The sequence below is a fragment of the Eublepharis macularius genome, chromosome 2 (genome assembly GCF_028583425.1).
Source record: "Eublepharis macularius isolate TG4126 chromosome 2, MPM_Emac_v1.0, whole genome shotgun sequence".
NCBI classification, from domain to species: domain Eukaryota; kingdom Metazoa; phylum Chordata; class Lepidosauria; order Squamata; family Eublepharidae; genus Eublepharis; species Eublepharis macularius.
The window spans coordinates 79257237-79271117 of NC_072791.1; the positions used below are offsets into that span (position 1 = coordinate 79257237).

General features: G+C 43.9%; 1 protein-coding gene across 3 annotated transcripts in view; it reads left to right on the top strand.

The window, feature by feature from the left end:
• The window catches only part of ARHGAP1 (Rho GTPase activating protein 1), a 43090-nt gene extending 29734 nt beyond the window's left edge, over nucleotides 1-13356 (top strand). For all 3 annotated transcript variants that reach the window (XM_054970478.1, XM_054970477.1, XM_054970479.1), the window contains exons 4-13: nucleotides 257-344; nucleotides 664-795; nucleotides 987-1073; nucleotides 4636-4734; nucleotides 5571-5678; nucleotides 6004-6080; nucleotides 6508-6585; nucleotides 7084-7212; nucleotides 7430-7533; nucleotides 9820-13356. In XM_054970478.1, coding sequence (XP_054826453.1) covers nucleotides 257-344; nucleotides 664-795; nucleotides 987-1073; nucleotides 4636-4734; nucleotides 5571-5678; nucleotides 6004-6080; nucleotides 6508-6585; nucleotides 7084-7212; nucleotides 7430-7533; nucleotides 9820-9999 — 1082 coding nt within the window. In that variant the 3' untranslated portion in view covers nucleotides 10000-13356. The remainder of the gene's footprint in view (nucleotides 1-256; nucleotides 345-663; nucleotides 796-986; nucleotides 1074-4635; nucleotides 4735-5570; nucleotides 5679-6003; nucleotides 6081-6507; nucleotides 6586-7083; nucleotides 7213-7429; nucleotides 7534-9819) is intronic.
• Nucleotides 13357-13881: the final 525 nt, after the last annotated feature.

A 13881-nucleotide genomic window follows, 5' to 3' on the forward strand; every position in this document is an offset into this window, starting at 1 on the left:
TTCCTTACTCTCTTCCAGCCTTGAGTCCCCTCAAATCACAGCCTTTCCCAAAACTATTCCACTGAGGCTCTGTGCAAGTGAAGATAAATATAGCAATGCTGATTCTTTTGTGGCAAGCCAGGCCTTTTGAACTGGCCATTCACCAGACTGCTCTCATTTAAGCTCTCCACAAAATTTCCTCCTTTGCTTACCTACTATGGAGGTAAGCGTGCTTTGTTCTCCACATTGCTGTGACACTAGGCATTCTTATCCTCAGGCGATGACAAGTATGGGCGGAAAGTAATTGTGTTCAGTGCCTGCCGGATGCCTCCCAGCCATCAGTTGGATCATGTGAAGTTGCTGGGGTGAGTATTGCATGTAGTACTGCAATCCTATATTGATGCAAGTTTTACCTAAGAATCCAAGTCTACAGGAAGCAACTTTTGTTTTACAACATAGAGTTGGGCACATATTAACTCCAGACCTGTGCATAAGTGAAAATCCCTTAAGCTCATTTTCATTGATCAGGATTGCCTCTCATCTATCTCTGTGTACCCTTCCAGAATTTTATCCACTATCTCTGTGGCAGCAGTAGCTAGACTTTCCTTATTTTTACTGAGACCTGCAGGAGAGTAGTGCTGCTGCATGAAAACCAAGTGCTTAGGAATGTCTATTTTCCTTCAGCTACCTGAAGTACACGTTGGACCAGTATGTGGAGAGTGACTATACTTTAGTGTATCTGCATCATGGTCTGACCAGTGAGAACAAACCATCATTGAGCTGGCTGAGGGATGCCTATCGAGAATTTGACCGCAAGTAAGTGGATGTGAATGAGTATGTCAAAAGGGCAAAGATGCTTAGGAAGAGAAATAATGTGCAACTAGCAATATAACACAGGATGTGCAAAGGACATCGTAATGTGGTAGCCTTCTTCAGTGAGGTCTTAAGTTTGCTTTTCATCTTCATTACAGCATACCAAATTTCTTCTTGCTTTCCTTCATTTATAGATACAAAAAGAACATTAAAGCATTGTACATTGTACATCCAACTATGTTCATCAAGACACTACTGATTCTCTTCAAGCCCTTGATCAGGTAAGAGGGGATGGAGGCACCTCTCTCTCATAGGAAGCACATGCTGGGGTGTGAGGAGGACATACTTTCTTAGGAGCCAAGAAATCACTGACTTTTGTTGTGAACTTTGTTGTGGCTATCAGAATCATGACAATTTTATCTTTTGTGTTAAAAGGAGTCCTCTAGCAATTATGGTTGTAGAAAATATTAATGTTTATGAACACTTTAGAAGCAAGAACTAGGCACCTAATATTGCGAGATTTTGTCTGCAAGACTGCATATCTGACCCACTTCATACATTTGAGTCCACTTTTTATACAGTATTGCACACTGATGTCCCTTATTCCCTGTCATTGTTTGCAAGATTCTCTCCATGGTCCATTCAGAATTTTTGCTTTTGACATGTTCTTTGGCTAGCTTTATGGAGTTTTTGGAAGCACCAGGGAAGAGGGTGCCATGTTCTTGCATCTACCTCCTCCAGGTAAAATCAAAAAGAGTCCAGTAGCACCTTTAAGACTAACCAATTTTATTGTAGCATAAGCTTTCGAGAATCAAGTTCTCTTCGTCAGATGCATGATCCGAACTGGTCAAATACAGAAGAGGAGGGGAGAGAGGGGAGAAAGAAGGGGACATATATCACAAGGGGACAGAATGCAATTAGCGTGGAGGCAATCAAAACATTCCTTTGCTTGGAAATGTAAAATCTCCTTTTGGTGTGCAGTCAGTTTGCCGTATTAGTTTGTAGCAGTGAAAGTATCCAATTCCTATGTAGTATAAGCCTTCGATAACCACAGCTCTCCCTGCCAGCTGCATCTGACAAAGAGAACTGTGGTCCCCGAAAGCCCACACCAGGCGTCACTGGGCTCCCCCAGACCACGCCTCTGTAAAGGGAATCTGTTACCTGTGATAATGTGATAACCATTCATAGTCTCTATTCAGTCCCAGCTTGACAGAGTCAAATTTGCATATGAATTCCAATTCAGCAGCCTCCCGTTGGATTTTGTTTTTGAAAGGTTTCTGTTGAACCACAGCGACCTTTAAGTCTTTGGTGGAATGTCCTGGTAGATTGAAGTGTTCTCCCACTGGTTTTTGGACGTTTCCATTTCTAATGTCAGATTTGTGTCCATTTATTCTTTTGCGTAGAGGTTGGCTGGTTTGTCCAATGTACAGAGCAGAAGGACATTGTTGGCACATGTCCAACAATGGCAACAATAATATTCCGTATGGCTTGCAGTCCATCCGCATGTGGGATATTGGTGTATAAAGCCTCCACATCCATAGTTGCTAGGATGGTGTCATCAGGTAGGTTGTCAATGGACTGTATTTTCCTGAGGAAGTAAGTGGTGTCCCGTAAATAGCTGGGTGTGCTGGTGGCATAGGGCCTGAGAATAGAGTCCATGTATCCTGAGACTCCTACCGTGATAGTGTCTCTTCCTGAGACGATGGGGCGTCCTGGGTTACCCGGCTTATGGATTTTGGGTAGTAGGTAGAATTTTCCTGGCCGTGGTTCCTGGGGTGTGTCCGTATGGATGCATTCTTGTATGTCCACGGGAAGAGTCTTCAATATTTTATTGAGTTCTCTTTTATATTGCTCCGTAGGATCAGCAGGTAGTATTTTATAGAATGTTGTGTTGGAGAGTTGTCTTTCCGCTTCCTGTATATAATTCTGTTTGTCCATGATGACCACCGCTCCACCTTTGTCTGCTTCCTTGATTCCTTGATCATAACCAGGAAGTGTACACCACTGTACAACTACATAATGGACGAATAAATACCACCTTATACCGGAAACCAACAGACCGAGACTCACACTTAAGAGATTTACAACAAGCATTTTTGAGACTACAGTACCCACCAAATGAAGTGAAGAAACAAATCAACAGGGCCAGACTAGTACCCAGAAACAGTCTGCTACAGGACAAACCTAAAGGAACTAACAACAGAACACGACTGGTTGTCACCTATAGCTCCCAGCTCAAACCCATCCAACGTATCATCAGTGAGCTACAACCCATCCTGGAAAATGATACCTCTCTCTCGGAAGCCCTGGGTAGAAGACATCTCCTTGTCTACAGACAGCCCCCCAACCTGAAATGACTTCTCACTTACAATCATGAATCGGCCAGCAAAGTCACCAGCACAGGTACCAGGCCCTGCAACAGACCCAGATGCCAGCTCTGCCCCTATATCTACCCAGGGAATACAATTACAGGACCCAATGGCATCAACTACACTGTCTCTGGCTCTTACAGCTGCTCATCCTCCAATCTGATATATGCCCTCATGTGCCAACAATGTCCTTCTGCTCTGTACATTGGACAAACCAGCCAACCTCTACGCAAAAGAATAAATGGACACAAATCTGACATTAGAAATGGAAACGTCCAAAAACCAGTGGGAGAACACTTCAATCTACCAGGACATTCCACCAAAGACTTAAAGGTCGCTGTGGTTCAACAGAAACCTTTCAAAAACAAAGTCCAACGGGAGGCTGCTGAATTGGAATTCATATGCAAATTTGACTCTGTCAAGCTAGGACTGAATAGAGACTATGAATGGTTATCACATTATCACAGGTAACAGATTCCCTTTACAGAGGCGTGGTCTGGGGGAGCCCAGTGACGCCTGGTGTGGGCTTTCGGGGACCACAGTTCTCTTTGTCAGATGCAGCTGGCAGGGAGAGTTGTGGTTATCGAAGGCTTATACTACATAGGAATTGGATACTTTCACTGCTACAAACTAATACGGCAAACTGACTGCACACCAAAAGGAGATTTTACATTTCCAAGCAAAGGAATGTTTTGATTGCCTCCACGCTAATTGCATTCTGTCCCCTTGTGATATATGTCCCCTTCTTTCTCCCCTCTCTCCCCTCCTCTTCTGTATTTGACCAGTTCGGATCATGCATCTGACGAAGAGAACTTGATTCTCGAAAGCTTATGCTACAATAAAATTGGTTAGTCTTAAAGGTGCTACTGGACTCTTTTTGATTTTGCTACTACAGACTAACACGGCTAACTCCTCTGGATCTATGACCTCCTCCAGGTAGTAACTTGTGCTGGCATTAGCCTATCAGTTACTATAATTGGTCACTGTATTAATTTATTCTACACTAGTCAACAGAATTTGGCTGTTTGAATGTTGGGGTTTGGTTCATATTAAACAACTGTTCCCACTGTGGGGAGTAGTAATTGCAACTTCTCAGTTTCTGCTCAGTCTTCTATTGAATAGCTCATCAAGGAATAAAAATGTCCATCTTTAGTTGGCTGATAGTCCAGCCTTGCTACAGATCTTGCCTGTCAGAAAATTTTGGGGAGGGAATAAAGATCAGAAAACTATTAGGAATGGTTAGAGTTACTGTGCTAAGTTTATGGAGAAGTGCCTCAGCCGATTGCCATGCCTAAGGTGACCATCAGCAGGACATGCATTGCTGCTACTGTCTGTGCACTTCCTTACACTTTTCAGCACCATTGTTGCCTCTTTGCTTCATATGGGCTGTTGCAGCCCTAGATCAGCTCAGTGTTTAGTGATGCCCTTTCCAATATTGATTCTCATGTACCATTTTGTCATCTCTGTCTTGCAGCTTTAAGTTTGGGCGAAAGATTTTCTATGCAAACTACTTGAGTGATCTGGAGGAGCATGTGAAACTGGAGCAGCTGGGGATCCCAAGCCAGGTGCTAAAGTGAGAGCCTTGCTGCTTCCTGAGAGGAGACTTCATCAAAGAAGGGAGCTAAGTGGGGGAGAGGTGATGGGGACAGGCAATGGCCCTAGGAGTCTGATTTGCTCTTATGATCTTCATATTTTGCACTTGTTTATTGCCTTTATGTTAGGTGCTGTCTTCCCAGCATCTAACATTTTAGCATATTTTATCTGCCTGTGTCTTTTCTCTTATTAATTTTGAAGTTGTTGAATGAGGGAATAAAGGCTCTCTAGAATAGCCTGGCCCTATTTATAATGTCATCCTATTTGACTTGTCTTGCTTACTTACACTGCTTACTTCCTTATCCTACTTTCTGAAAGCCAGTTTGGTGTAGTGGTTAAGAGCATGGGACTGTAATCTGGAGAACTGGGTTTGATTCCCCACTCCTCCACTTGAAGCCAGGTGGGTGACCTTGGGTCAGTCACAGCTTCTTGGAGCTCTCTCAGCCCCACCCACCTCACAGGGTGTTTGCTGTTGTGGGGATAATAATGACATACTTTGTAAACCGCTCTGAGCAGGAGTTAAGTCGTCCTGAAGGGTGGTATATAAATCGAATCTTGTTGTTATTGTTATTCTGTCTCTGCTGTTATCAGAGAGCGTACATGCCTTCTTGCATTATCACTCCACAGATGCTGATTAGTTTCCTCTGTAGATATATCAATGAATTATTGTGGGGAGTTTGAGGAATGTATAAGGACTTGTCAGGAGTTTGAGGGCTTCTGTTCCCATGGCAGCTGAACAGTTGCATGACTCCAGCTTGGCACACTTGGTGTCTGGCAGGCTGATGCCATATGCATCTATGACTTTTTCCACTGTAGATATGATGAGTATCTGAGATCACTGCAGAAGCCCTCCCAAGTGTCTCAGAAGACAACCCCGCCTCGCCCTCCCCTGCCAAACCAGCAGTTTGGAGTCTCTCTCCAGCAGTGAGTATCCCTATCACTGGTTGGTGGGCTCAGTGTGTCCATCACCTGTACATATGTAGTTCTGGGAATGGTGTGAATATCTTGAATTTGTCATTGTGACTGACTTTCTTCTTTCAGTCTGAGTTGCCAAGATTCAATTCATAGGTATGCTTGTAATGCTCAAAACAATGCCTTTAGTATTCTTTTTCGTTTCTCAAATGCAAAAGTTCTTTTAGTTTTCAGAGCCCTGCTACCCATTGTCTGAGCCTCTTCTGTGTACACAATTTAAGTTGAATGAGCTGGAAAGATAGAACAGAAGGGTCTAAGTTCCTCCTTTTTCCAAAAGTTTAAGGGAGAAGAGCTCAAACCAAAACCCCATCCCACTGGTGGTAAGGGAGACCATTGGGCATCTACAGGAGCATGGTGAGTATGTAGGAAATCCCTGTTTTGACCTCTCCTGTTCTACATCTAGGCCCATAAAGGAACCTTTCATGTTGCATGAGCTCACCCTCCTTTAAAAATAATAGCTCTGTCCTTCTTAAACTTGTTCTTTGTTGTGATATTTTAATCTCTCTCCATTCCAAATTGAATTGGATTCTTTAAAAGCTAAAACAAAATGCCAGTTTAACAACAGGGAGACAAGCTGTTCATAGGCATGATGCTTGCATCCCAAAAATGCCATAGCTGTTCATATAAGTATCTTTGCATGTAGCTTTCTTGATTAGTAGTAAAAGTTGCCATTCTTCCTCCTTCACTGCCCCGAGATGTTGTTCCTTGAAGGGCTTTGCTGTATTTGGAAGGGGCTGATTATTTTCCAGTGATGATGGTTCTGCTCTCTCTGTGTCTCCAGCACTTACCACAGAGGGGATTTTCCGGCGATCAGCAAACACACAGACTGTCAGAGAAGTTCAGCAAAAATACAACATGGGTGAGTGCTTGTTTTTTTCCTCTTTGTCTTGCTCTTTCTTTTTTTTACAATCCAGATTGTTAAATCTCCCCTTTATACATAAAATATCTGCATATCACGTACTATCTCATCTTTGAATATGTCTTTGAAACTTGGCTGGAGAAATCTAACCAGTTTATTCCCTTTTGACATGAACCAGTTCCCATACAGATCACCACAGGGTGAAGGAACTGGCGTAGGCCACAGGAATTTGGACACGCTTGCATAGTAAAAACATGCATCTGCCTTTCCATTTGCTAGAAAACTTCCCCATTTCCCAGCATTGTTTATGTAAGTCATCATTACTGGTTTAAAAGATGGTGGAAGTGCCACTATTTTGAGACTGGTGGCAGAACCTTCGCTACCTTTGTCATAACTTGTGTGTGTTCTGTCCCTGCTTGATGTGGTAGAGGAAGTCCAGCCCTTCCACAGTGGGTTTGTGCTCAGATGGTAGTCCTGAACATGTCTGTGCTCTCTTAGGACTGCCTGTGGACTTCTTACAGTATGAGGATGTGCACCTCCCAGCTGTGATTCTCAAGACGTTCTTGCGGGACTTGCCTGAACCACTCCTTACCTTTGGTCTCTACAGTGATGTTGTCAATTTCTACAGTGAGTGGCTGCCGAGACTCCTGACTCTGCAGCAGGAATCTCTTTCAATTTTGCTCCATTCATGTTTACTACTTTCCCCCCAATGTTATGTGGTGGAGTTCCTGCTGCCTGGTGGGTTGTACTCCTTTTGGAGGGTTTTTTCCAGCAAGCCATTTTCTCTATCCAAGTCAATCTTGTTGGCTGGTGCATATATATACTCTGTTTGTTTCCCATTCAGATGTGGAGGAAGAGAAGCGTGTGGATATTGTTCGCAAAACACTGCAGTCTCTCCCAGAGGAAAACTACCAAGTCCTGTGTTCACTGATGACCTTCCTTGGGCAGGTGAATTCTTTCAGTCATCTCTTTATAATTCATGCACAAGACGTGATATATATATAATTGTCACAAGATATGACTATTAGCTTAGATAGCTTTAAAAAGGGCTAGATGAGTTCATGTGTGAGGTATGTCAGTGGCAGCAGTATGCCATGTTCAGCAGCAGTATGCCTTGGAGGAAGAAGCAAGGATATTATGTAGGCTTTTCAAGTGTCAGGTAAATGATATCCCCTGGGTTGACTGATCACAGTAACCTAGAAGGTAGAACAACAGCCAATGTAAAGATTCTGTTAGTTGCACATTATCATTTCCAGGTATCCTCCCAGTCTCGCTTTTTAAAGAATGAGAGAGACGATTCTGGACATTGGATAGGGATTTGTCTATTTTGAGCAGTATGAAGCTGGCTTTGGAAAATTGGGTAAAGATCCTAGGAGTGCTTATGGACTCAGCTGTCTTGAGAACTAGATTGGATTTGTGACCAAAAGTGCTAGTTAGTCTCATTCAATTGAAGGTGCTGGCTCTTGCCTTTAAAGTCCTTTGTGGTCATGAGGAGGGGTGTGCACCGGGGAAATATTCGGTTTTCCTGCTTTGGGTTTATCAAAGTGGGAAAAAGATTTGGAATAACCCAAAATAGATTCGGGTTATTAGAATTGCTTCGGTATGCTTTGTGATGATTCGGAGCCTACTGAAATGAGACCCCCACCTCCCCCCTGAGCCCCCCTTCCCCCAACTCTAACCCCACTTAACTTTCCCACTCCTCCGCCGCACGTGCCACTTCCTCTGCCTCTGTAGCGGCAAGCTGGGTGGCGGGGAAGGCCAGAACAGGCACCTCCGCCACTGCAGCGGGCGGCAGGGAAGGCCGGAACTGGTGCTTCTGCCGCTGGTGCCGGTGCTTCCACCTCTGCAGCAGCCTGCTGGGTGACGAGGAAACCTGCAGCCGGTGCCTCTGCTACCTGAGCCGCGGCTTCCACCTCTGCAGCGACCAGCTGGGCAGCACGGAAGGATGGAACAGGTGCCTCCACTCCCGCTGCGGCCAACAGGGTAGCAGGGAAGGCCGCAGCTGGCGCCTCCACCGCCCACACCGCTGCTTCTGCTGCCACCAGAATGTCCCTGGTAAGTGGGGTGGTGGTAGGAGAGAGCCCTTTTAAAAGGCCCCAAAGCTTCCTGAAGCGACCCGAATCGCTTTGGGAAGCTCTGATTTGGTATTTCCGAATTGGGGCCATCATACTGGCCCTGATTCAGAAATACCGAATCTTTACAAATTGGGCCCGGTTCGTTTTTTTTTTCCGAACTGGGAACCCGAAGCGTACACCCCTAGTCATGAGTGAAAGACAATCTCTTCCTATGTAACCACATGCTCCACATATGCTCCTTAAGGAAGAAACTCCTTACTGACCCTTCACCTATGGCTTTGTGCCCTGCACTAGAACCTGTGCTTTTTCTTTGGTTGCATTACTGTGTGTCATGGACTGTCTGGGGCAGTGACTCTACAAATGTTCAGAAAGAAATGTAAGGCAGCATTGTTTGCATGAGCTGTTAGTGGATTTTAAAATCTGTTGTGGTTTTGGGGTGGTTTTTGTTTTACTGTTTGATGTTTTTATTGCAGTTTTATTGATTCTTTTTGTTGTAGACTGCCTCGAGCAGGATATAAATATTTCAAATGAATGAATCCAGGAGTCCCACCAATTCAAAGACACAGCCTCACTACATTAATGTGCAAAGTAAAAATGAAAGTAGGATAAATTCAGGAGTAGACAGTATAGAAGTGAATAAAGGTAGTAGACAGGATCATTATCTCTTCGCATGAGTATGAGTGAGGAAAAAATGAAAGAACTGCCTCCTTTTCTCAAGGCAGGGCTTGACGTTTTTTGTGAGGTTGGAGACTTCTTTTTTACTTATTGTGCTTCTGGATGCCCTCCTGCGCTGAGGAAGAGTGAGCATGACATGCAGAACACCATGACTGCCAATAACCTGCATTGCTTTAAATCTAAATACAAGATAAACAATTGGTAGTTAATTTTCATTAATTAGAGGAAGAGGATAATTTGTATACCAAGTTCTCTGTCCTGTGAAAATACAAGAATTCTTGTTGCCATATTCCAATTTCTCATCCACAAGGCTGGTTTTTATGTGAAGTTTGCTTAAGGTATCCTTTTGAGATGTGATGTGATGAGTTCCTTATTAGTAGAAGTCATGAGGAATCAAATTGGGAACAACAGAATCAAAAGTGTATTTTTTCTTGTTTCTTCTTCCCTTCCTTCCTCCCTCCCTCCCTCCCTCCCATCCTTGCAGGTCTCTGCTTACAGTGACATCAACAAGATGACCAATGCTAACCTGGCAGTGGTTTTTGGTCCAAACCTGCTCTGGGCCAAAGATGCTGCTATAACTCTCAAAGCCATCAACCCTATCAACACCTTCACCAAATTTCTACTGGATAACCAGACGGAGCTTTTCCAAAACATGGAAGCTTGACCCAGAACTTACCTGTGCTAGCACACCATGTGTCCACTGTGACCACTTTCTTCTTTGTCCCTCCGACTTTTCTATTCTACCTTGTCTTGGAGCCGTGGCCAAATCTGTGGAAGCTCCAGATGATGAGCAGTGTGTAAGAGGGCTGTGGAGATGGTACAGCCAAGGAAATACGTATGTGTGAGAGAGGTGATCAAGTGGGGTGGGAAGCTGGTCTTCCCATCTGTGGAAAAGGAGCCCTGCTATGGTTGTATCGGGGATATCAGCAACGAGGATGCTCTTAAATGCTGTTTTCTATCTCTTCCTTTCCTTCCTTTCATGAGTTATTCTCCTCGAATAGCTTTCAGTGGACCCCAGCAGAACCCTTTCCCCAGTGCTTGTATGGTTGATGGAACTAATTCGTGTTTCTGCAATGGGCCTGGAAGGGAAGAATTCATATCAGTTCCTGTTCTTGGACCAGAGTTGATTCTTCATGTTACCCAAATTAGGCCAGTCTTGCATTTCTGAGCATCCTCTTATTTTGAAAGGCTGCTGAGCAGTGTGCATCATCCTTTGGCAGAACTGAATCCTAGTCCTAGTGTGTACTTTGGCTGTGGTATCTTGCTAGAGAAGATTGCATTGAGCTGGGAGTACCTAGTCATTCAGCAGTTTGCCCTGTTCACGGAACACTAGCACTCACTGTAGGTGCTATTAAAAAGTTTCCCTGCCACAATACAGTTGCTTCCTTCCAGTATTGTGGAGTTCTTTTTTCTGTTTTGCTGTGCCGTTCAGCAGAGGCTGTTGCTGCCACCAAAATTTCTTTCCAAACTTTGCCAGCAAGCATTTTCTTTTTTTAATTGGGAAGTATTTATTTTTTCCTGATCAGTGAACCAGTAGGAATCATGCAGGGAATATGTACCCTGGTGGTATTGGCTCCCTAAACTGCCATGGCCCAAATTAAACATTGCCATTCCTGTGAAGCACAGGCACCCTATTTACTGACAGTCTCCCCACTGGGATCAGAATGTTGGCCAGCAAAAGGCTGATAATTGTAGCCAAATCTCATGCCGGAACCTTCTTGCCCTATATGCTAGGTTCTCTTGTGCCAAAGCTGGGGGGAGGTGAGCTTTCCTATTCAAGTAAAGTTGTCAGCCTTGATTCTCGAATATTGCCTGAGTGGATCTGATGCACCATTTGTTTCTTTGGTATTTGGAGAAGCATTACTGTGCCTTTCTCCAACCTGCAAGAAGTGATATATTCCCACTGTATAGTTAGACAGTTCTTTGCTCATAAGAACTCTTCTCTTTAGATCAGGAAGTTTAGACTAGCCACAGATGTTCTAAGCCATTTTTGTTTTTATGAACTAGCTATTTCCTACTCAGACCTCTGCTTTTTACTAAGACTGAAAAGGTACATTTTCATGGTGTCTTGCTTTCAACTGTGTTATGGCTGTTTTGTCTGCCTCCAGCAAGTAAACTGACTCTGTAAAATAGCAGATTTGGAATTCACAGGATTGTGGAAAAATGTTAAACCTCACTGCATACAAACCTAGTGTGCTCCTGTCTCAGAATGGTTAAGGGAGCAAGAAGATATTTTGTGACAAATTTACCAGTGAGCACTGTTGAGGGCACTAAGATTGCAACATCACATAGCTTAGCCACTGGCTGCTTCTGTTGCTTTGGCAGAATGTTTTTAAAAGATTTCAGCTATGATGAATTTACCAGGAATAACAAGTTAACACGTCTGAAACACTCATGAGGGGCTGATGAGCATGTAGTGCTGGTTCATCCTGCACAATACACAGAATCAACCTGAGCAAAGAAAAGAGTAATGCTTTAGTTTCAAGCCTAGAACAGTGCATTCCAGTCTTGGTAGGAATGCTGATTTTCTGTTTAAATAAGTCGAGGCACTTTTGCCAAGAATGCTAAATGACACAGGATTATCAAGAGGAATTATTTCTTATGAAGAATACAGTTGAGCATGGCTAAATAGAGAATGACTTGTTTGATGAAACTATGAACTCCAGGCTCGTGGCTTTGCTTTTTAGTTACTTATCAGTCTGTTGGGCTGCCCTGCTCTCAGTTGCTGGCTGATCTGCCTTCTGCGGCATTGATTGTTGAGTTTAGGAGTGGACTTCTGGTCCTGTTCCAAGATTCAGGGCTGCTGGGTTGCTTGCCTTACTACAGAGTTACCAGGTGGAAAGAAAAAGATGCTGGTTCTCATGGAAATGTGCAGTTCAGGGACTTGAAGGCTAAGGGGTTCGAGGTACAAGTCACTGCTCTCTACCCCTAACTCCTGGGATGCATACCAAACCTGGTGCAGCTTGAAAACAACCATAATTCAAGCACGAGGTATGCAGACTGCTTTGGGTAGGCATTGCCACTGGAGTCTGGTGATACTTTGGCAGACTTCAAGTTCCTAAGCATGATTTTTCTCCTACCGTCGTATTGCAGATTTCTGTATCATTGGATGCTGTACATTCACAAAACCCTGGAAGCAAGCCTGTATAAATAGCTCCGTTTCTTTCTGTACTGAACTAAAGTTGCCTGGAAACCTACACATAGTAGCAGTGGTGTCTTTGCCTAATCCATTTCTCATTTCTGCCTCTTCCAAATCTGTTTCCACTGTGACAGTGCTGCGGTGCTGTGTGCTAAGCCTGGATGCACCCTTGCCTCTAAACTGTTTTGAATGTTTCTATGTATGCTATTTGGATCAAGGTGTTAGGCATCCAAGCAGGCTACAGGAATTGCTGGAGGATCAGCATCTCATGGGGCCAGTCGTGCTCCTTTCCCTTACTTTTGTAGTAAAAGTCTGGTAGCTGATTAGGTAGCCATGGCTACGTGCAGCATCCTCTGTCCTTCTGTGACTGCACATCTGCCTTGCATCCCTTTGCTGCTTGGTTTCCATGTTTGATATTGGCCACAATGCTTCTGTGGGTGGAACATTCTCGTTTTTTGCTTGACTGCTAAAGCCTTTGTGTGTTGGTTCCCCTAGGAACACATTCTGTGCTCTCAGCTCTCCCAGTCATTCCCGCGTCTGTACTGGGAACAGTTTTTGAGTGATACAACCGAAGTCAAGGCCAATGGGATGCCTTATGGTAACAATCTCTTTGCTGACTCAGTAGAGGAATTAATGGCCAAATGCCCCCTGGATGCGTGCTCCAGCACTGGGGCCCCTATGTGCAGTTTACAGTTTTGCTTTTTGTTGATGTTATCCTCTGCATTCTTCATTCTCATCGCTGATGTTTATTGGGTGCCGAGCTGAGGTTTTTACTGTGACATTAATTCACAACCATGTTTATTTCCTTCTAAATTGTACCAATCTTGTATTTCACAGTTTGCACTTTTTGTACTTCAATAAAAACCCAAAGTCAATACTAGATCTTGGTGTATTTGTCTAATGTGTTGTTTTGTAACCAATCAAAGGTACTGGTTACTGCAAGCAGGAAGAGATTCTGAAGCTAATCCTCTTCAAGGGGACGTTAAACCAAGTTATTTGGGGTGTTGAGCCTGGGGAAGGTCTTTTCTAACCTAAAGACTGTCTTCCTCACATGATGGGAGAAATTCAATGTGACATGAGATGCCCCTTCAGTGTCCTTCTGTGCTGTAGAAGACTATAGTTGCCATGCCTATGTCCCAGATAACAGGCCTCACAGCTAATTGTCTGTTCTTGGGACTGTAATGGTGTCAATAGCCACACCTTGGACTTACTATTTTGCACTGAACCTTTGAAGAAAAGTCTTGTTTCAATGTTAGATATTCGGCCTGAACTGTGGTCAGACCATCATCTGCTGAAGGCAAAAGTGAATATGGCCCCAACACCTCGCAAAATGGGGGGTGGGTGTCCAGTTAAAATGATTTTCCACAAAGGCTCATGAACCCTTCAAGATTCCAAAATGCCTTGTTG